General features: G+C 42.9%; 1 protein-coding gene across 2 annotated transcripts in view; it reads left to right on the plus strand.

Moving 5' to 3' along the window:
- LOC126254853 (nonsense-mediated mRNA decay factor SMG9) overlaps positions 1-24,535 on the plus strand; it is a 127,621-nt gene that overhangs the window by 8,788 nt on the left and 94,298 nt on the right. For both annotated transcript variants that reach the window (XM_049955345.1, XM_049955344.1), the window contains exon 2: positions 4,647-4,831. In XM_049955345.1, coding sequence (XP_049811302.1) covers positions 4,647-4,831 — 185 coding nt within the window. The remainder of the gene's footprint in view (positions 1-4,646; positions 4,832-24,535) is intronic.

A 24,535-nucleotide genomic window follows, 5' to 3' on the forward strand; every position in this document is an offset into this window, starting at 1 on the left:
GTTGGTGGATGATCCCCTTGTTGATTTGGTGTTTTATGTTTTGACACTTGGTGTGTCTTTTCCCCACTCCAAATTAGAAACTATCCAAAAATTGGGGAAGATTGGCTAACAATTGCCAACAGTGTTCCTCAGTGAAGCCAGAGCTAGTTGACAGTTTGATAGTTTGATAGTAGCTTCTTCACTGTGTTGTCTGTAGTGGTTGCTGAGCACAATTCTTCATTGATAGCACTGAGCTGCCCATCCTGGACTACTTCATGTGTTCTTAGTCACATACCTTAAGGAATGAGATGTGGCTGGTCATGGCAGCTAGTGATACAAGGGTCTCCAAAACCTTTTGCAATACTTCCGATTATCGGTAGTATGTAGATTTTTTTTTGTGAGCCTGAGTAGCTCTTTTCAGTCAACAAAAGCTTCACAGTTTAACTGAGTATCTAGATTGATGGCTATAACTCGCCTCATTGATGATGGCAAGGTAACGTCATCCTCAATGGTAAAGAAATGCCTAGCGGAACCTTTGCTACATGTTCTTATTGGAATAGCTTCATCAATGTGGAGCTCTGAAATTCTGTAGTCTATGACTGCTTGTGACACCTCCAAGAAGTCCCATCCAAGAGCAACATTATGACTACAGTCTGTTAAAATGACAAAATTCTGTCATTGATAATTATCCTTGCAATGTATGTTCCTGTCAGTTGGATGTATTTACCATGATACTTACTTTCATATCATGGAGCGTAGTTTTCTGTAGCCGGTGATACATAAGCATTCAACATTAAGAGAAAAGAAATCCCTTGAGTCGACTAGCACATGGGGTGGATGTCCATTGATGATAATTTCAATGAGATTTCCTGATAGCTTACTAACTGTTGTCCAAGGTGGATTATCATCTGTGGTGGCCTCACCTCATGTTTAGATTTCCTGAATTCAGCACCTACATGAGTGGCTGGTACTTTTGCATGATAACAGGATGCAGTTATGGCACATTGGGGCATGACCTCGTCCAGGGTACAAGAATGGGCTTCATCCCACAGGTTGATTATAATCATCGGCAATTGGCTGGTGTGAATGGAGCGGTTGTGATGGTTGAAGTCTCGGGGCATAATAGTCGTTGAACATTTGTCTTCTTTCTGTGAAGCAGTACACAGCATATCCAGGGCATCCACAGTTGAAACAAACTGGAATATTATTCTCTGTCCTCCAAATGTCTGCCCTTTGATGGTGCATTACATTTGACAGAGGAGTTGGTTGTATTGTGTTGGTTTTACTTGCATTGGTCACAACCTGGATTGTCATGTGGTGGCTGTAGCACAAGTTTGAGTTGGCAGACTCCATTCTTCATAGCAGATTCAACTGGTGGATGAGATTGGTGCTGAAGATTGATGCACCTCTTCTTTGACATTCTCCATTACCTGCTGATATATGGGGTCAACATTCATGGCATCTATCTCTTGTATTCTTGCTCTTACATTTCTGGCTGCTATAAACTACTCTACCTCTTCTCTTACTACTTAGTCCATGGGAGAGGCAAGGTCATGGTACTCTTCCATGACTGCCACAGAGACAACTTTTGGGACTCGGATCATACCTCTTTTGTCTGACTCTTTCTGTTGAATTGTCTTTTACTAGTGCCAGTTGATGAATTCCTCTGCTGTTGTGACATTATTTATGAGAAGAGCTTAGTACAATTATTCTTCATCAAATATGAGATTTTATTGGGTTCCGTCAAATTTGGATTCACAATGTTGCACACATCCCAAACATTCTCTATAGACTGTGTCATTTCACCATGATGTCCGTGATGTTGGGCCCTGTTCTTCAGTTGTTTTTCTGCTAAGTGGACTTGCTGTAGATTTTCAGCAAATATTTCCATAATTTCAGCCTGGAATTTGTCCCTGTCATTGTCTATACAGGGGTGATGTTCTTGAGGATAATATTATGGAAATGGAAGAGGAGGTGGATGAAGATGAAATGGGAGATATGATACTACGTGAAGAGTTTGATAGAGCACTGAAAGACCTAAGTCGAAACAAGGCCCCGGGAGTAGACAACATTCCATTAGAGCTACTGACAGCCTTGGGAGAGCCAGACCTGACAAAACTCTACCATCTGGTGAGCAAGATGTATGAGACAGGCGAAATTCCCTCAGACTTCAAGAAGAATATAATAATTCCAATCCCAAAGAAAGCAGGTGTTGACAGATGTGAAAATTACCGAACTATCACTTTAATAAGTCACAGCTGCAAGATACTAACACAAATTCTTTACAGACGAATGGAAAAACTGGTAGAAGCCCACCTCGGGGAAGATCAGTTTGCTTTCCATAGAAATGTTGGAACACGTGAGGCAATACTGACACTATGACTTATCTTAGAGGAAAGATTAAGAAAAGGCAAACCTACATTTCTAGCATTTGTAGACTTAGAGAAAGCTTTTGACAATGTTGACTGGAATATTCTCTTTCAAATTCTGAAGGTGGCAGGGGTAAAATACTGGGAGCGAAAGACTATTTACAGTTTGTACAGAAACCAGATGGCAGTTATAAGAGTCGAGAGGCATGAAAGGGAAGCAATGGTTGGGAAGGGAGTGAGACAGGGTTGTAGCCTATCCCTGATGTTATTCAATCTGTAAATTGAGCAAGCAGTAAAGGAAACAAAAGAAAAATTCAGAGTAGGAATTAAAATCCATGGAGAAGAAATAAAAACTTCGAGGTTCACCAATGACATTGTAATTCTGTCAGAGATAGAAAAGGACTTGGAAGAGCAGTTGAACAGAATGGACATTGTCTTGAAAGGAGGGTATGAGATGAACATCAACAAAAGCAAAACAAGGATAATGGAATGTAGTCGAATTAAGTCGGGTGATGCTGAGGGAATTAGATTAGGAAATGAAACACTTAAAGTAGTAAAGGAGTTTTGCTATTTGGGGATCAAAATAACTGATGATGGTAGAAGTAGAGAGGATATAAAATGTAGACTGGCAATGGCAAGGAAAGCGTTTCTGAAGAAGAGAAATTTGTTAACATTGAGTATAGATTTAAGTGTCGGGAAGTCGTTTCTGAAAGTATTTGTATAGAGTGTAGCCATGTATGGAAGTGAAACATGGACGATAAATAGTTTAGACAAGAAGAGAATAGAAGCTTTCAAAATGTGGTGCTACAGAAGAATGCTGAAGATTAGATGGGTAGATCACATAACTAATGAGGAGGTATTGAATAGAATTGGGGAGAAGAGGAGTTTGTGGCACAACTTGACCAGAAGAAGGGATCGGTTGGTAGGACATGTTCTGAGGCATCAAGGGATCATCAATTTAGTACTGGAGGGCAGCGTGGAGGGTAAAAATCGTAGAGGGAGACCGAGATATGAATACACTAAGCAGATTCAGAAGGATGTAGGTTGCAGTAGGTACTGGGAGATGAAGAAACTAGCACAGGATAGAGTAACATGGAGAGCTGCATCAAACCAGTCTCATGACTGAAGACAACAACAACAACAACAACAATAACAACAACAACATTGAGCTTCTCTTCATTGTTCTCGAGCCATTGCTGGGCTGTGCCATCTAAGTAACAGTACACATTTGCCTGTTGTATTTGGTGACTTAATCATATCGTGTCAGCCATTTCATCGCATCCTGACTAGCCCCTCTGGAAAATATTGACGGATTCCTGATGCACAGCTGACTTACTGTTGGCTTGAAATTCATTGGTCTCCTGAATGTGTGGAACAATGGAATGATATACTGCTTATGTTCCAGTTCTTGCTCATGTCAGTGATGGATTTTATATTGCGTAATTGGAGATACAGTGATGTAGATATTTTGAAGTACCCAATTATCCACCAAACAGTGTCACACCATAACCACAATTGAGTCCTAATCTGAAAGCATTGTCTTCAGTAAAGTACCAAACTTAGTACAGATGCCATCAACTTACAGCCAGAACAGAATTCCTGGCTGGGGAGTGCTGCTTTTTATTCAGACATGGAATATTCCAAAATATGCAAATGTTACAACATACGAAATTTCAGGAACTTTCTGGAAATCATAAAAATTAAATAACAAATATTTACTGGTGATATGGTTCGAACTGGTGATCCACAGCACGCTAACCACTACTCCACAACAGATGCAGTACAGCTTGAAACAATATACCACTTCCATTTCGCATTATCCTATTATGTCCATATGTGCTTACATTTACCAAAAAAGCTTACTTCTATCAATTTTGGGTTTTAGTCTGTCTTCCGTATCTAGTATTAAGTGAGCTCCATGCTGTTTAGCTGTGCTCCATATTCTGCCACTTTACTGCAAGTACCTCACTGGTTGATCTCTAGAATTTAAATATTCTTATTTGTGGACAGCTGTTCCATGTGTATCACATTAATACTTCAGAGTCTCTTACAACTGTCATTATCAGGACTGGATGGAGTGCTGCCTAATAAAAAAAAAAAGTGTGTATAAAAATGAAACAAACCTCATGTGCACCCCATATAGAATCAGCTATGTTGTAGAAGTATCTGATGGAAATCGCTTTGTGTATGCTTTCCGTATTTAAAGTGTACATTAAAAATGTTTGTTTAATGTGTAATTATGTCTTCTCTTTGTAAGTATTAGTGCATTCTTGTGAATCAATGTTGTCCCTGTAATAGGAAAAACGTGAATATGGACCAGGAATACGAAGATCACCTATTATATTGGCAAATCCTGATCGGGACTCTGTGCCAGAAAAAAATAAGCAGCCAACACAACAGCAGCATCAAACGACAATTATTCTTCGAAACAGGGAGGGTAGCTCATTTCCTACCCAGCGACCCAGTTCCAGCAACGCTGTAAGGTATGAATTTTTTGTAACAACGGTCACCAATACAGCATTGTCCTGTTTGAAGTAACTGATGTAGCTTTGAATATTTGTTATTTATTTTTTCATTGAGTTTTTTTTGTTACATTTATTTAACTTTACAAAATGAATAATATGCTGTTATAATGATTAATTTAATTTCCTAAGTTCACATTGGAAGAAAGTCATTAGTAGTGTAGTGTTTCAAGAATAATTTCCACGCAAATTCTAGAATCACTCGGCCTTCCACTGTCTCGAACAGTACACACGATATTTTAGATGTGAGTGGCAGAAAGGAACCATATCTGCTGCACGTCACATGTCTGTGTGTGTGTGTGTGTGTGTGTGTGTGTGTGTGTGTGTGAAATCAAATCAGATTTGAGCAAAAGGTCGACGTGGCGGCTGAATGGCACTGACAAGTACTTGTCGGTTGGTCCATGGAAGCTGTAATGAAAGCACATGGCAGCATCAAGGAACTTCTGTGTTATTCTGTGCTGTTTGGTAACTGTGACTATTGTTAGTGATGAAAGAACAATTGAGTGAAAAAAGATTTTTAGTAACTTTTATCTTGGACTTGCTGGAGGCAAGACATATTTTACGATATGTTTGTAGTAGAGACATGGTTGTTAAGCGAACTCTTTTCTAAATGCACTTAAATCTGTTTCTAATGTGAGACGATACGAGTTACTTACAAGAAATTAAATGTTTATGTGTGACGTGTAAATTTTGTTCTTATGAAGCTCAAATATACCAATAGTTATTGAAAAGTATTCTTAGACTACCGAATTATTTCGCAAGTGGTGAGAGAGTCTTTGAGGTTCCTGTAACTAGCATCATTCTTCAGAGAAGAAGTTTGTAGGGATTCCAGGAGCCAGCTATCTAGAGAAGGTCGGCTGCGCATTCCCAAGTAAGTCAACTGGTGTAAGAGAAGTGGGGAGTTTGCACATACACTTCACACACTTTTAGTCATCAAAAATGTTAGAACGTGGTGACTGGTGAAAAAAGACTTGAAAAACAGGAATTTTAAGACCAAAAACAAGAAAGGTGGATGTTGTATGTTGTCATAGCAACCAAACCAAACGTGATAAAAAATTTGCTCTGAGACATCAGAACATGACCAATTATTCACAAGAGAAAAATTTGAATTGAGAAATAGTGAAGAAGATTCCAGTGTGTTTCTCTAAGAAGAAATACGCCGAGATCACTCTGATTAAGATGATCTGGCGTAGGAAGTATACAGCTCTCACATGCATCGTGGGGACGCAGATACGGAAACCAACATGTGATGCCACCGGCGACAGTTGCTGTTCATCGGTGCTGACCTGCTTCCACTTCCACTCACCGACACCTACATGGAAACCAACAACTGACGCCGCCAGCACCAGCTGCTTTTCACCGGTCCTGACCTGCCATCATATCCGCTCACCTAAGCTGCAAGAATTCTACGCCGGGTGAGCGCAAAACAAAACTTTAGTACCGTAGAAATAAGTGATACAAACCATTTAATGGACTTCATTAGTGTAGTTATTACACTTACAGTTAATTTTTAAATGCTCACAAGGTCTGAAGCTTGTAAAATCATGGGTCATGTTCAGCAAATTGGAGAGGCGTCAGAACCGGCCATGTCTATGAGAAATTCTAAAGAAGGGCATGACTGGTCTGAATTAGTAAATCTGATCAAAGCTCAGAGTATACAATTAAGCTTACTGAATTGTCGATTAAATTATCAAAGTAAAACTTTAAATGCTAAGTTAGATGACCAGAGTCAGCAGTCAAATGCTCAGAATGAAACTGTAAGGAAAAAAAAAAAAAATAGGTTTGATACATTCTAGTTTAAATGCTCAGAGTGAAGTTCTAAATAACCAGAGTGACACCTTGAATAGTCAAGCAACAAATCCAAGTTTGTTAAATATCAAAGTGGACTCACAGAGCAAAGAATTTGGTAATCTATGCGAAGGGATGGATGCTTTAAGGACTGAATTTGACACCTTAAATAGTAAAGTAGAGGATTTGAAATTAACACTTAGAGAAGGAATTAACCAATACCTTGGATATTCATTAAATAAACTGTTCACTGACTTTAATCACAAACAGAATGATCAATTTCAGAATTTGACAAAAAAATTAGAATTTGATATGATCGAATCCGAAATTAATGAAAAGTTGGGATCATTTGAAAATGTATGTAACATTAAGTTTAATACAGTAAATTAGGGATTGAATACTTTAAAAGAGAGTATTGAAAAGCAAGATAAGTTAATGCCAATAATCCAATCACAAATTACAGGTGTAAGTACACAAGTGGATAATGTAGAAAGAAGCTTCCAAGAGAAGGTAGCAAACTCTGATATAGTAAATATAAGTAGTTTGGAGGAACAATTTGAAGGGGTTATAGATCGAGAAGTCGACAAGAGAATAACATCTGAGAACATGTCGCCTATTGTTTCTTCTCAACTTTCAGATACCCGAAAGGTTATAGACGACTTGTAGGAAGAATTTAAACTTATCCAGGACAAAGTGGAAAAACGGGTAACTTCGTCCAATGTTGTGTTAACCAGTGAAGTAGTTAATGATTTGCAATGGGGTGCGAATTCAGGGTTATCGAGAGAATTCCCTAAATTCAATCCCGATGGAGATGTGCACCCAACACATTTATTGAAGAGGTTTAACCAAGCTTTGCCAAAAAATTGGGAGGACTCTAAAAAGTTTGAATTTGCTGTGGGTTACCTTCTAGGAGAAGCATCCGAATGGGGAACCATAAATATTGAGAACTTTTCCTCTTGGGGAGATTTTCAAAAGAAATTTAAAGAGTATTGGTCTGCAAGTGCTCAAGTGAAGTTAATATCAGGTCCATGGGATCCGGGCGGAGGCATTTATCCCCCAGGGACATTCTGAGTTAACGGGCGGAGTGATGATTGTTGGATCCTGAGTTGTTTTTGGTGTTTCTTCCAAAATAGTTTTCCCACACCGAATTCCCTTCAATTATCTTATTACCTAGAAAACTGGATATGACTACAACTTTCGAGAATCACAGAATAAGGAAGAAAGTGATCTATAGAAATGAAGTGACATGAATAGAGTATTTTATATGTGTATAAAATATAATATAATGTGAAGAGCTAAATAATTATTTTACAGTAGCATATAGATTTTTATATTTTGTATAGAATATTTGATACTTTTTATGAGATGTGATGTAAATGGGAGGGTTTGTATCAATTTTGAAAGGGGTGGGTATTGTAAAGCATGATTTACACCAACAGATAAATCATTACTAACACAAAACACACAGACAGACAACCCTCGCAAACAAGTGTGCCTGATTCTACACCATTTGCCGTTTCCATAGGGTTGTTACCCCCTGCGGATCCGGGTAAGAATAGGCCTGCGGTATTCTTGCCTGTCGTAAGAGGCGACTAAAAGGAGTCTCCAACATTTCGGCTTTCCTGTAATGGTCCCCTCTTGGGTTTGATCTCCACTTTCTCTAAATTTCTGTTGATAGTGCGTGCCATTTGGAGAACGACGCCTTACATGGTGTTCTTTGTTTGTCCATCATGCGCTGAGATCTTGCATGCTGCTTATTGTCATGTGGCAGGCTTGACCCCCTCAGTCTTGTAGGTTGCCTAATTCTCGTCTCTTGCGCCGTAGCATCCTTTACGCCTCCAATAATTCTGGACCATTTTGGCACCTGAAATCCAGTGCGGTAGGCAGTCCATTGTGGTGGGGTTGTCCAGTACCCTCTTGGTGGTAGTCCCCTGACAACACAGGGATTGCACCGCTGATGCATGAGCTGCGACCTCCCCACATATGCCAATGAGTAGGTGCCCATCCTTTCTGGGGCACCGGGACTCCCGGCAATGACCATCCTACCAGGTTGCCCTTGCTGCGGCTAGGTGGCACTTGTGGGGAGAGCCCCTGATCGGAGTGGGTGGCTTCAGAGGATGACCCGCAATGAAACGGATTAAATAGACTCAAGCTGGTGGTCGCTCGGCCCCAGCAGTCTCAGAGCACTTACAAAATGAGTTGGATACTGTGACCTATGATTCTCGAGCGTGCCCCTCCCTGTCCACACCTTGGGAGGACCGTAGGGTGACTCAGTCTCATGAGCCGTATTTGCCTCGGCTGCAGGACTGATGCAGAGACCTTTCAGGCAATGAAGCCCCAGTTTTTCATAGACCACCTTGAAGATAGATTTGAGGAAGCGGTGGTGCTGTCTAAAATGTGCAGCGGGGCGATTTTGTACCAACCGGCCTCCCCAGCCCAGTCGCGGGCGTTGCTTGACTGTGACAAGCTGGGTGATATCCCCATCTCAATTACTCCCCATAAAAGCCTTAACTTGGTCAACTTAGAGTGAGGAGGTGTCCACTTTGTCCGGTGCTTGCATAGGGGACCCAAAGATAACAGGATTGCTACTGGTGCCTTCATATTTGACTTTGAGGGTGACTCGTTGCCTGAAAAGGTCAAGGTGATGGTTTATTGTTGTGACGTGAAACCATAAGCCCCTCCCCCTATGGGGTGCTTCAAATGTTGGAAGTTTGATCACATGTCTTCTCATCGTATTTCCAGCGCCACATGCAGGGATTGCAGTCGTCATCTGCACCCGGGCACTCCATGTGTACACTGGACTCGCATTCGGGAGGACGACGGTTCAATCCCGCGTCCGGCCATCCTGATTTAGGTTTTCCGTGATTTCCCTAAATCACTCCAGGCAAATGCCGGGATGGTTCCTCTGAAAGGGCACGGCCGACTTCCTTCCCCATCCTTCCCTAATCCGATGAGACCGATGACCACGCTGTCTGGTCTCCTTCCCCAAAACCAACCAACCACTCCATGTGTACCACATTCCACTTATGTCAACTGTGGGCTGCACCACTTCTCCTGCTCGCCTGACTGCCCTGTTCTACATAAGGAGCGACGAATCATGGAAGTAAAATCTCTGGACAGGCTCACCTATCAGGATGCAAAGATGAAATATGAATGACTTCATCCTGTGCAGATGACTACATCGTATGCTGCGACTGCAACTTTGTTGCCCCCGGTGGCGACAGCTCTCCTTGCGGGATGCTGTTTCTTCTGGCACTCCCAAGGTACCTCCTTCAGGAGACCAACCCCCCAAACTGATGGGGATATCGGAACCCCTCCCCCTTCCCGAGCCGGAGGTACACCAGCCTCCTCCGGCTTCTCTCACGCAGGAAGTGTCCCTTGGAAGTCTGCCTTCTAAGGCTGCATCCAGCGCGACAGCTGACATCAGTCAGTGGCTCAAGGAGCAATGAGTGGCGGATCGAAGAGTTTCCCATTCTTCGTCTGTTCCTGATGCTCCTTACGAGTCTCCCTCCCAGGTTGCTCCTAAGGAGCAGCGGGAGGAGGTGAAGAAGAAGAAGAAGAAGAAGAAGAAGACTATGCTGGGTCAGATGGGCGAGGTTCAGGTTGCCTGTGTGCTCCCTGTTCCTACCAGCTCTGAGTCTGAGGACGATTTGCAGATTTTGGTGCCCCCGACGACCTCAATCTCGCCCTACCTCAGACGCACTGATTCTAGATTCTGGCTCTCCTTCAGTGGCAGTCGATTACCCAGTGGTGTAATCTGCCTCCTTGATTCCTTCACGCCTTTTTCGGCTGCGGACAGTGTCATCCTCCAGTGGAATTACTGAGCCAGGTGGCGCAGTGGTTAGCACACTAAACTCGCATTTGGGAGGACGATGGTTAAATCCCACATCCGGCCATCCTGATTTAGGTTTTCCGTGATTTCCCTAAATCGCTGGGATGGTTCCTTCGAAAGGGCACGGCCGACTTCCTTCCCCATCCTTCCCTAAACCGATGAGACCAATGACCTCACTGTTTGGTCTCTTCCCCCAAACAACCCAACCCCAACCCAACTCCAGTGGAATTGCAGCAGTTTTTTCCACCACTTTGCTGAGCTCTGACAACTTCTCAGCCTCCACCCTTTCTTCTGCATTGCTCTCCAGGAAACTTGGTTTCCGGTTTTGCGAACCCCCGCCCTTCGTGGCTATTGGCATTATTATAAGAATCAGGTATCTTCTGAGAGGTTATCTGGTGGAGTCTGCGTTTACGTTATTCATCTCTTTACAGTGAGTTTGTCCCTCTTCAAACACCTTTAGAGGCTGTCGCTGTTAGGGTGTGGATGCCATAGGCTGTTACTGTCTTTAGCCTTTATCTTCCACCGGATGGTGATATCCTGCAGCATGTATTGGCTGCGCTGGTGGCCCAGCTGCCACCACGTTTTCTGTTGTTGGGCGACTTTAATGCCCATAACCTTTTGTGGGGTGGACTGATGGCAACGGGCCAAGGCACTGTTATTGAGCAGGTGTTGGCGCAGCTCGACCTTTCTCTCTTAAATGATGATGCCTCCACACATTTCAGTGTGGCACATGGCACGTACTTGGCCATCGACCTTTTGGTCTGCAGCCCTGGCCTTCTACCATCCGTCCATTGGAGGGTGCACAACGACTTGTGTGGTAGTGACCACTTTCCGATTTTTCTGTCGCTGCCTCAGCGTCATTCTTCTGGGTGCCTCCCCGGGTGGGTTTTGAATAAGGCTGACTGGGACTCGTTTGCCTCTTTCTCATGACGCCATTGATGTAATGGTTCACACAATAACCACTGGCATCGTTTCTGTGGCGGAATCTGCAGTCCGCTGCTCTTCCGGGTCCCCTCGGCGGAGGACTGTGCCTTGATGATCACCGGAGATCTCTGAGGCGATTCGAGATCGCAGGTGGTCCCTCCAATGTCATAAGAGGCACCCATCCCTGGACCACCTTATTACCTTTAAGTGTGCCTGAGCCCGTCACCTTATTTGCCGATGGAAGCAGGGGTGCTGGGAAAGGTATGTCTCCACCATTGGCATCTGTACGTCTCCATTGCAGGTTTGAACCAAGATTAGGCGACTCTATGGATATCAGACCCCCATCAGCGTACCAGGGCTTTCCCTGAAAGGAGCAGTCTGTACTGAATCAGACACAAACTCTTAGCAGAACATTATGCTCAGAGTTCTGCTTCTACGAATTACCTGCTGGCCTTCCGCTCCCTGAAAGAGCAGTTGGAATGTCGGAGCCTTTCATTCCATATGCACCACTCGGAATCGTACAATGCTCCATTCAGTGAGTGGGAATTCCAAAATGCCCTAGCCGCCTGCCCTGATACTGCTCCCGGGCCAGATTGCATCCACTATCAGATGCTCAAATACCTTTCGGTGGACTGCCAGTGACACCTCCTAGACCTTTTCAACCTTATCTTGGTTGAGGGCGAGTTACCATCACAATGGTGGGAAAGTGTCGTCATGCCAGTGTTGAAATCTGGCGAGAACCTTCTGGAGGTGGACAGCTCCCACCCCATTAGCCTCACCAACGTTCTGTGCAAGTTGCTCGAATGCATGGTGAGCCGGAGGTTGAGTTGGCTACTTGAGTCTCGGGGCTTTCTGGCTCCGTCTCAGGGTGGGTTCCGTAAGGGCCGCTCTACCACCGATAATCTGGTCTGCCTGGAGTCTGCCATCCGTATGACATTTGCTTCCAGTTCTCGGCTGCCAAGACTTGCGTCATGCATTTCTGCTGGCATTGCACTATTCACCCTAAGCCACGGCTTTATCTTGATGGCAAGCCTCTTGCCGTAGTGGAGATGTATTGGTTTTTAGGCTTGCTTTTTGATACCTGGTTGTCTTGGCTCCCTCATATTAGGCAGCTTAAACGAACGTGCTGGCACCATCTTAATGCTCTTGCTTGCTTGAGTCACACCAGCTGGGGTGCCGATCAGTTTACCCTTCTCCGACTGTATCACGCTTTGATTCAGTCCTGTCTCGATTATGGGAGTCTGACTTATGGTTCAGCATCGCCTTCCGCGTTGCAGTTTCTTGATTGCATCCGAATCACCACTGGAGCTATTCACACGAGCCCTGTTGCCAGCCTACTTGTGGAGGCTGGTGTCCCTTCGTTGCTGATCCGGTGCCAACGACTGCTGGCCTCTTATGCTGTGCAGGTTTGTAGCTTGCCCAGGCATCCCAATTACTGTCTCCTGTTCCCCAACTTGGTCGCCTGTCTTCTGGAATGGCGGCCCCAGTCGGGGTGTCCGATTGCGATTCGCGTCCAGTGTCTTCTCTCTGGGCTTGAGTTTTTCCCTGTCCCACCTCCTTTCTGGGCCCATGTCTGTATACCCCTGTGGTGTGTGCCTTGTCCATGTCTTCAGCTGGATTTGGTGCAAATTTCGAAAGATTCAGTCCTTCCTGAGGCCCTTCGCCACCACTTTCTTTCCATCCTTACTGCATTCGCCGGCTCCGTCATAGTCTATACCGACGTTTCAATGGTTGCTGGTCAAGCTGGTTATGCTTTCACTCTTGGGGATCGCTCTGAACAATGCTCGTTACTAGATGGCAGCAGTGTTTTCACTGCAGAGCTGGTAGCCATCTCTTGCACCCTCGAGTATGTCTGCTCCTGCCCAGGTGAGCTGTAGTGACTCCCTGAACAGTTTACGAGCTATCGACCAGTGTTTTTCTCGCTCTCGTCTGGTGATGACTATCCAGGAGTCCCTCCATACTCTTGCCCATTGCAGCTGCTCCGTGGTTTTTTTTGTGGACCCTGGGTCATGTCGGCATCCCGGGTAATGAACGGTTGACAGGCTGGCCAATCAGGCTGTCTGTGCACCAGCCCTGGAGATTGGCCTTTCAGAATGTGATCTCCAGTCAGTTTTGCAGCAGAAGGTCCTTGGTACCTGGGGTGCTCAATGGCGCACCCTGCCTTCACCCAACAAACTATGGGTCGTCAAGGAGCATACCAGTATGTGGCGCTCCTCCTCGCGGGCCTCTTGCAAAGACTCCGTTGTCCTCTGCCAGCTACACATGGGCTACACCTGGCTGACGCATGGTTATTTATTGCACCGTGAGGATCCAACTCTCTGCTGCTGTGGTTCAGCATTGACAGGGGTCCACATTTTGTTGGACTGTCTGCTTTTAACTGCGCTCAGGCAGACTTTTGCACTGCCTGATACTCTCCCTGCACTTCTAATAGATGATGCTGCCATGGCAGGCTTAGTTTTGAGTTTTATTCGCACAGGGGGCTTTTATTGCTCGATCTGAGAGTTTGTGTCTTTTTTGTGTTGAGTGTGGCCTTTGGCCTACAGTTTTAGATTGGGGTTTCTAGTGTCTCTCTTGGTGGCTGGATTTTTTTTCCATGGTCAGCCAACCACTGTAACATTGTGTGTGTTTTTTGGTCTTTGTCTACGTCTTTCTTGTTCTGTGTCATCCCTTGTCATCTCCATTGCTTATTTTTCATCCTTAAGGGTGTTTCAGGTCATGGAAAAAGGGACCGATGGCCTTTATAGTCTGGTCCCTTCTACCCCCACAAACCAACCAACCATAGGGTTGCTAAGATTTCCTTCAGGGACCTCAAGGGTAAAGGTAGGAATACCCATTCTGTAGGAAATGATTCAACACCGAACCTCCTCTGGCGTCTCACTCAAGTACCTGCGAGGTAGGGGTCCTAGGGAAGGGGGGGCGGGAAGGGTTTCCTGTCCTTGAGGCTATCTCCTTTCTCTTCTTCGATCTTAGCAACCACACCTATTTTTTTTTTTTCCCTGTCTTACTTCTCATTTGAGGACCTATCTTTCCATTTTCACTAACTTCTATTGCTGAAGTCCTTCCTGGTTTCCGTGGTTTCAACATACATCTTATCTTTAGATAAGAAGGCTGAAGAATCAGATCAGACTACGTGAACACACATCTGCATACACACAAGAAGACATTTAAACATAAACATTGAAATTACAGACTAGAAACCTGTTGCAATGTGGGAAATATATATAAAAAAAACTATCATGCATATACATAAGTATCTAAAAACTAGGGCAATTCTGCACGGAGTATACATAAGAAGGAGGCGTGGGTGGAAAAAAAAAAATAAAAAATAAATAAATGCCAGCAACTGTGGAATTGGTCATGGTACTCATCTAAGAAAAGTCAGTGTAATAAATACTCTGATAAAGTGACGAATTGTAGGATAGTGGGACTTGAATTGCCTAAGTAAGCATACTATCTACTGAATAGTGTTTATAGATATGGTATCTACTGGAAGTATAGAAGTTGAGAAGTAGAGGAGGACTCTAGGGATTAGATAAAGTTCTAAGAAGTATATGCGAGATGTAGAGTAGATTTGTAACTTTACCAGAAAATATTTAATTATAGTATACATAGGAACGTATACTGTGGTAATGAGCCTACTCAGACAGGATAGTGGGGCATACCCGGCATTTGCTAAATATATGGGGCTAATAGAAATCCTTGGGTAACAGAAGAGATATTGAATTTAATTGATGAAACGAGAAAATATAGAAATGCAGTAAATGAAGTAGGCAAGAAGGAATACAAACGTCTCAAAAATGAGATCGACAGGAAGTGCAAAATGGCTAAGCAGAGATGGCTAGAGGACAAATGTAAGGATGTAGAGGCGCATGTCACTAGGGATAAGATAGATACTGCCTACAGGAAAATTAAGGAGACCTTTGGAGAGAAGAGAACCACCTGCATGAATATCAAGAGCTCAGATGGAAACCCAGTTCTAAGCAAAGAAGGGAAAGCAGAAAGGTGGAAGGAGTATATAGAGGGTCTATACAAGGGCGATGTTCTGGAGGACAATATTAAAGAAATGGAAGAGAATGTAGATGAAGATGAAATAGGAGATATGATACTGCGTGAAGAGTTTGACAGAGCACTGAAAGACCTAAGTCGAAACAAGGCCCCGGGAGTAGACAACATTCCATTAGAACTACTGGCAGCCTTGGGAGAGCCAGGCCTAACAAAACTTTACCATCTAGTGAGCAAGATGTATGAGACAGGCGAAATACCCTCAGACTTCAAGGAGAATATAATAATTCCAATCCCAAAGAAAGCAGATGTTGACAGAAGTTAAAATTACCAAACTATCAGTTTAAAAAGCCACGGCTGCAAAATACTATCACGAATTCCTTACAGATGAATGGAAAAACTGGTAGAAGCCCACCTCGGGGAAGATCAGTTTGGATTCCTTAGAAATGTTGGAACACGTGAGGCAATACAGACCCTACGACTTATCTTAGAAAATAGATTAAGAAACGGCAAACCTACGTTTCTAGCCTTTGTAGGCATAGAAAAAGCTTTTGACAATGTTGACTGGAATACTCTCTTTCAAATTCTAAAGGTGGCAGGGGTAAAATACAGGGAGCGAAAGGCTATTTACAATTTGTACAGAAACCAGATGGCAGTTACAAGAGTCGAGGGGCATGAAAAGGAAGCAGTGGTTGGGAAGGGAGTGAGACAGGGTTGTAGCCTATCCCTGATGTTATTCAGTCTGTAAATTGAGCAAGCAGTAAAGGAAACAAAAGAAAAATTTGAAGTAGGAACTAAAATCCTTGGAGAAGAAACAAAAACTTCAAGGTTCGCCGATGACATTGTAATTCTATCAGAGACAGCAAAGGACCTGGAAGAGCAGCTGAACGGAATGGACAGTGTCTTGAAAGGAGGATATAAGATGAACATCAACAAAAGCAAAATGAGGATAATGGAATGTAGTCCAATTAAATCAGGTGATGCTGCGGGAATTAGATTAGGAAATGAGACGCTTAAAGTAGTAAAGGAGTTTTGCTATTTGGGGATCAAAATAACTGATGATGGTAGAAGTAGAGAGGATATAAAATGTAGACTGGCAATGGCAAGGAAAGCATTTCTGAAGAAGAGAAATTTGTTAACATTGAGTATAGATTTAAGTGTCAGGAAATCGTTTCTGAAAGTATTTGTATGGAATGTATGGAAGTGAAACGTGGACGATACATAGTTTAGACAAGAAGAGAATAGAAGCTTTCAAAATGTGGTGCTACAGAAGAATGCTGAAGACTAGATTGGTAGATCAGGTAACTAATGAGGGGGTACTGAATAGCATTGGAGAGAAGAGAAATTTGTGGCACAACTTGACCAGAAGGAGGGATCGGTTGGTAGGGCATATTCTGAGGCATCAAGGGATCACCAATTTAGTATTGGAGGGCAGCGTGAAGGATAAAAATCGTAGAGGGAGACCAAGAGATGAATACACTAAACATATTCAGAAGGATGTAGGTTGAAGTAGGTACTGGGAGATTAAGAAGCATGCACAGGATAGAGTAGCATGGAAAGCTGCATCAAACCAGTCTGTGGACTGAAGACCACAACAACAACATCATGGGGCAGGCGTACCTATTTGGAGATAGGACAATGTGGCCTGAAAATATAGGAATGTTTTGTAAAGAGGCTTACCTACCAAAATGGAAAGAGGAACTCCTCTCATATGGTCAACCCACAGGCAAGGTATAGGTACTGATCCTAGGGGAAAGGGACAGTATTGTGACAAAAGTCACAAAATTTTGTAGGGATTATTCTGGAAAGTTTGAATTCTAGGCACAACAAGCATTATAACGTTTTATGTAAGTTCACAAGTGTCAAAAAGAAGACTTTCATTTTGCTCAGAGTTCCTCCAAACTACAACAGATAATGAAGCTAGTACATACTAAAGAAAAGGTAGTACAAAGGATAGAAATTATAGAATACTCAAGTGTCATGAACACCTGCAGTTTACGATTGGAAATAGGGAAAGAGTCCTCAAAATTCTTAAATATTAGAAAAGATGACTAAAAACATGAAAAAAATGTTGAGATTTTGATGTCAAGGTGAAATAATAATAGAATAAAGGAACACTCAGCTAAAGATTGTTCTAGAGAGAAAAAAAGATTGTTGTTGAAGTGAAAGATGTATGTAGAAACATTTATGAGGAAAGTATATTGTTATGATATGAAATGTTGTGAGTGTGGTTATGTATAAAGTATCGCATGTCCGATCGGGGGAGGGGGGGGGGGGGGAGGGGGGAATGTAGTGTTTCGAGAATTTCCGCATAAATTCTAGAACCACTTGGCCGTCCACCATCTCAAACACGTGATATTTTAGATGTGAGTGGGAGAAAGGAACCCTATCTACTGCGTGTCACCTGTCTGTGTGTGCAGGTCCGAGGTTTATCTTGAGAAGATGGTAGATACGGCGGTCAAATGGCACTGACAAGTACTTGTTGATCGTGCCTTGGAAGTTGTAATGAAAGCACACGGCAGAACCAAGGAACTTCTGTGTTATTCTGTGCTGTTTAATAACTGTGACTATTGTTAGTGACAAAAGCACATTTTAGTTGAGAAGACTTTTAAGTAACTTTTAACTTGAACTTGCTAGAGGCAAGACATGTGTATGATTCCTGTGTAATGGAGTCGTGGTTATCAAGCCAACTCTGTTGTAAATGTAACGTAATTGTTTCTAATGTGAGATGACACGGATGACTTACAAGAAGTCAGTTGTTTATGTGAGAAGTGTGAATTTTGTTCTTTGTGGAAGTTCAAATATACCGATAGTTGTTGAAAAGTATTCTTCGAGTACCTCATTATTTCACAAAGAGAGAGAGAGAGTCTTAAAGGTTCCTGTGACTAGCATCATTCTTCAGAGAAGAAGTTTGTAGAGATTCCAGAAGCCGGCATCCAGAGAAGAAGATCGGCTGCACGTTCGCAAATAAGTCAACTCGTGTAAGAGAAGTGGGGAGTTTGCACATACACTTCACACACTCTTAGTCATCAAAAACATTAAAATAGGTTAATGCTATGTTTGAATCATACTCATTCTACAACTGTAAAAAACAGAGGAGTGCCTCAGAATTTGTATCATTATTGGAGGCTAAACTTTCTTTCCTTGCCCAGACTCATTAAATAATTGTGATATTCAACACTGAAGTGGGTTTTCTAAATCCTCAGAGTGAAAATAAACCTCTAATGTGAATTTTATAGGGAAGGGGAGAAGTCATGTTCACCAAATCTTGTGTCAGTATTCAACTAAAATCCAAATATTTATGAAGTCTGCTGCAGATTAAGGACGTAAGAAACTATTGAGGGTGATTCATTTGTCGTAGGGGAATGTTGAGCCCATTGGTCCATTTGGTGACTTTTAGGAGGCATCTACTCATAGTGTCTAGTTGTTTGAATTTTGCCGTTTCTTTGTCTGCAATTCATGATGTCACAAGTAGGTCACTGATCTGCACAAGCACTTATTGCAGTTATCTGCATAATGTATTTACATAATTTCATGATTCAACTACAAGATCTCTGTGAGGAACATGACCATATTGAACCCTCTTGCCTCCTCCCACTCTCCCTCATTCCCACCTACCTCCTGCTCAAAATGCTCATTAAGAGGCAAGGACTGGACTTCGCAGATAAAAGAAATACTAGTATTTGTGAAATTGATTCTGAATAATGCTTGGGGAACATTGTTAATATCAAAAATATTTGTGCATTTGATATGCTAGTGCTGACCGCCTCCATAGCTGAGTGGTCAGCACGGAAGAATGCCATGTGAAGGGCCCAGGTTCAATTCCCAGCCACGTCAGAGATTTTTCCCCTCGGAGACTGGGTGTTGTGTTGTCTTCTCTTCATAATCACTTAATCCTCATTGACACACGTGTTGGCGGGGTGGCATCTTGCTATTGGTCTCCCTGACGGGAGGCCCTAACCACCTGCACAAATGTCATTGCCACTTAACCCTATCACAGTTGCTGCTGCTGCTACTACAACCACCTCCACCACCTAATAAAACTGGTTTGGCAACATGTTACCATCACCCACTGCAGTTTCTTCAGTGTAAACGTATCTATACTTGTAAGAAAATTCTTCTTAACATTCAGAAGTGTTTCAGTACTGTTGCACCACCATCAGTGGACTCTGTTATTTGTACAATACAAACGTTGTTACATGAGTTTTTTACACTAGGCATTAACAAATGCACATTTTAATTTCACATTCATTGAGTATTTGATTGTTTGTCTCATTTCATACATAATTGTTTACAGACTTTATTCTTACACAGTTTTTATTGAAATAGTCAAAATTATTGATTTTTATTGCATCTTTCTGGACTAAATTTATTGTAATGTCAGTTAGCAACCACTGATGTCTGTATGCATGTGTGAAATAAATTCTCATCTTCTGGCTGTAAAAAATTACTACAGATCGTATATTCTGCTGATTGTTATTGATTGCAGTCCCTTTATGTGAAAACAAGTCAGTCACCTGTGGTGACAACAGAGCTGTAGGAGTAGTTCTTAAGGATTTGGAGGCCTTCTAAAGGAAAATAATGTGGACAAATTGTTGACTTACTGCACTGAAGAATAAGGTCTCTGTTCTCTCCTCAAAGACTAGAATTTTCAAATTTGGAAACGTGCATCCTTATCTACTTATGTAGTAATCTGCTTGGAATATTATCATAATGAAACCAAATTTAATTGCCTGTAGCTGTGCTACTCACACAGTAATATGCACAATTTCTTTCCTTCCTTCCTTTCTTTTTTTCGCCATTGGCACAATGTGCAATTTTGTCTCTTTGTCAAGGAATGTAGTTTCTGCAAATAACAAAGTTTCCTCATATTAAAATGTCCTTGTGGAAAGACTTTCTAAATTTCAGCAAAGAAAAGCATTCCTCTGTTTCTTGATTTGATACATAAACTGATCTTGCACCAACAATTTACATGCTGCATAACATTTTCTTCATTGATTAATGGAGGGAGAAATAAAGTATCCATTTGATGAAATGGATGATTTTCTAAACATTTTAAACAAACTGTTACTTTAAAAGTCCCCAGGGAGATACCTATCAGAAAACTTATAGTCTTTTCCCTTTTTTCTTTCAGCTATAATGTCTCTTGATATCAACTGATCAATATTTGTGGCAAATTGATTTGAGGTACTCGAGCTCTTGATCACAGCACATCTGTGGACATATGCACGTAGCCACTTGGTGATGCACATTGAAATGTGTGTGTGGGGGGGATCTCCTCCCAAAGCCCTGGATCTGTGTAAACTAAATTTGACACACAAACAGCAAATTCTATGAGTATTAGCACTAAGAGTTTCATAACCACTTATCTCTCATAGGACCGTAGATAGGTCAAAAATGTGTTTATTAGTCTACATCTACATCTACATTTATACTCCGCAAGCCACCCAACGGTGTGTGGCGTAGGGCACTTTACGTGCCACTGTCATTACCTCCCTTTTCTGTTCCAGTCATGTATGGTTCGCGGGAAGAACGACTGTCGGAAAGCCTCCGTGCCCGCTCGAATCTCTCTAATTGTACATTCGTGATCTCCTCGGAAGGTATAAGTAGGAGGAAGCAATATATTCGATACCTCATCCAGAAACGCACCCTCTCGAAACATGGACAGCAAGCTACACCGCGATGCAGAGCGCCTCTCTTGCAGAGTCTGCCACTTGAGTTTGCTAAACATCTCTGTAATGCTATCACGGTTACCAAATAACCCTGTGACGAATTGCGCCGCTCTTCTTTGCATCTTCTCTATCTCCTCCGTCAACCCGATCTGGTACGGATCCCAGACTGATGAGCAATACTCAAGTATAGGTTGAACGAGTGTTTTGTAAGCCACCTCCTTTGTTGATGGACTACATTTTCTAAGGACTCTCCCAATGAATCTCAACCTGGTACCCGCCTTACCAACAATTAATTTTATATGATCATTCCACTTCAAATTGTTCCGTACGCATACTCCCAGATATTTTACAGAAGTAACTGCTACTAGTGTTTGTTCCGCTATCATATAATCCTACAATAAAGGGTCCTTCTTTCTATGTATTCGCAATACATTACATTTGTCTATGTTAAGGGTCAGTTGCCACTCCCTGCACCAAGTGCCTATCCACTGTAGATCTTCCTGCATTTCGCTACAATTTTATAATGCTGCAACTTCTCTGTATACTACAGCATCATCCGCGAAAAGCTGCATGGAACTTCTGACACTATCTACTAGGTCATTTATATATATTGTGAAAAGCAATGGTCCCATAACACTCCCCTGTGCACGCCAGAGGTTACTTTAACGTCTGTAGACGTCTCTCCATTGATAACAACATGCTGTGTTCTGTTTGCTAAAAACTCTTCAATCCAGCCACACAGCTGGTCTGATATTCCGTAGGCTCTTACTTTGTTTATCAGGCGACAGTGCGGAACTGTATCAAACGCCTTCCGGAAGTCAAGGAAAATGGCATCTACCTGGGAGCCTGTATCTAATATTTTCTGGATCTCATGAACAAATAAAGCGAGTTGGGCCTCACACGATTGCTGTTTCTGGAATCCATGTTGATTCCTACATAGTAGATTCTGGCTTTCCAAAAACGACATGATACGCGAGCAAAAAACATGTTCTAAAATTCTACAACAGATCGACGTCAGAGATGTAGGTCTATAGTTTTGTGCATCTGCTCGACGACCCTTCTTGAAGACTGGGACTACCTGTGCTCTTTTCCAATCATTTGGAACCTTCCGTTTCTATAGAGACTTGCGGTACATGGCTGTTAGAAGGGGGGGGGGGGGGGGCAAGTTCTTTTGTGTACTCTGTGTAGAGTCAAATTGGTATCCCGTCAGGTCCAGTGGACTTTCCTCTGTTGAGTGATTCAAGTTGCATTTCTATTCCTTGGACACTTATTTCGATGTCAGCCAATTTTTTCGTTTGTGCGAGGATTTAGAGAAGGAACTGCAGTGCGGTCTTCCTCTGTGAAACAGCTTTGGAAAAAGGTGTTTAGTATTTCAGCTTTACACGTGTCATCCTCTGTTTCAATGCCATCATCATGCCGGAGTGTCTGGATTTGCTATTTTGAGCCACTTACTGATTTAACGTAAGACCAGAACTTCCTAGGATTTTCTGTCAAGTCGGTACATAGAATTTTACTTTCGAATTCACTGAACGCTTCACACATAGCCCTCCTTATGCTAACTTTGACATCGTTTAGCTTCTGTTTGTCTGAGAGGTTTTGCCTGCGTTTAAACTTGGAGTGAAGCTCTCTTTGCTTTCGCAGTAGTTTCCTAACTTTGTTGTTGAACCACGGTGGGTTTTTCCCGTCCCTCACAGTTTTACTCGGCACGTCCTGTCAAAAACGCATTTTATGATTGCCTTGAACTTTTCCCATAAACACTCAACATTGTCAGTGTCGGAACAGAAATTTTCGTTTTGATCTGTTAGGTAGTCTGAAATCTGCCTTCTATTACTCTTGCTAAACAGATAAACCTTCCTCCCTTTTTTTATATTCCTATTAACTTCCATATTCAGGGATGCTGCAACGGCCTTATGATCACTGATTCCCTGTTCTGCACTTACAGAGTCGAAAAGTTCGGGTCTGTTTGTTATCAGTAGGTCCAAGATGTTATCTCCACGAGTCGGTTCTCTGTTTAATTGCTCGAGGTAATTTTCGGATAGTGCACTCAGTATATGTCACGCGATGCTCTGTCCCTACCACCCGTCCTAAACATCTGAGTGTCCCAATCTATATCTGGTAAATTGAAATCTCCACCTAAGACTATAACATGCTGAGAAAATTTATGTGAAACGTATTCCAAATTTTCTCTCGGTTGTTCAGCCACTAATGGTGCTGAGTCGGGAGGTCAGTAAAAGGAGCCAATTATTAACCTAGCTCGGTTGTTGAGTGTAACCTCCACCCATAATAATTCACAGGAACTATCCACTTCTACTTCACTACAGGATAAACTACTACTAACAGTGACAAACACGCCACCACCGGTTGCATGCAATCTATCCTTTCTAAACACTGTCCCTGCTGTATAGGCTGGCTTGCACAACAGGCATGTTGTGGGGAGAGTAGTATTGGTCTGCTTTATAGCCTAAAAGCATTGTATCCTACATGTCATGGGCAAGAAAGAGTTTTGATAGCCCGGACGTGTAGGCTGCACGGAATGACAGGCATGTTGTGAAAGTAATATCGGCCACTGCACGTGCAAATGGAATGACAGGGGGAGGCTGAGATGGATAGACGAGTGGATGGACGAAGACAATGGGGCATGAGGGGATGGATAGGAAGAGAGGGGGAGTGTGGAAGTGGGGAAAGAGGGAGGGAGGAGGAGATGGCCATGGAAAGAAGGGAGGAACAGGAGGAGAAGATGGATAGGGAAAGGAGGGATGAGGCAATGGATAAAGAAAGAGGGAGGAGGAGATGGATAGGGAAATGCAGGCAGGAGGAGATTGTGGGAATGGACAGGAGGAGATGAATAGAGGGAGGTGGGGAGGAGGAGGTGGATAGGGAGAGGATGGAGATGGAAAGTGAGATGTTGGCAGGAAGAGGTGGAGAATTGGGGAGGAGGCTGGAGAAAATGGACAAGGAGGGAGGGGGTAGGAGATGATGCACAGATAGAGGTAAAGAGATTAGATGGACAGAGAGAAAGTTGAGAAGGGTTTGTGGGCAAAATGTGTGTCGAACATGTATGCAAGCGAAGCGATGGAGGAAAGGGGTGTGTGTGTGTGTGTGTGTGTGTGTGTGTGTGTGTGTGTGTGTGTGTGTGTGTGTGTGTTCAGGCAAACAATGGTTTTTCTGTCCCTAACACGTAGTCAGCTATTCAAAGGGGCGTGTAATATGAGAATAGAAACATCCGTTGTATTACCCACATTTCTGTGGAGACATTTACAACAAATCTGCAGATATAGGAGGGAAGGATGCATGTTGTGTGGGCCTTTCAGGGGCTACACATGTGGATGGAGACGGTGGAATGGGGTGGGGGTGGGGGTGGGGGGGGGGAATGGATAGTGAGAGAGAGAGAGAGAGAGAGAGAGAGGAGGATTAGGTGGACAGAGAGATGGCTGAGTAACATAGCTC

The sequence above is a fragment of the Schistocerca nitens genome, chromosome 1 (assembly GCF_023898315.1).
Source record: "Schistocerca nitens isolate TAMUIC-IGC-003100 chromosome 1, iqSchNite1.1, whole genome shotgun sequence".
NCBI lineage: Eukaryota > Metazoa > Arthropoda > Insecta > Orthoptera > Acrididae > Schistocerca > Schistocerca nitens.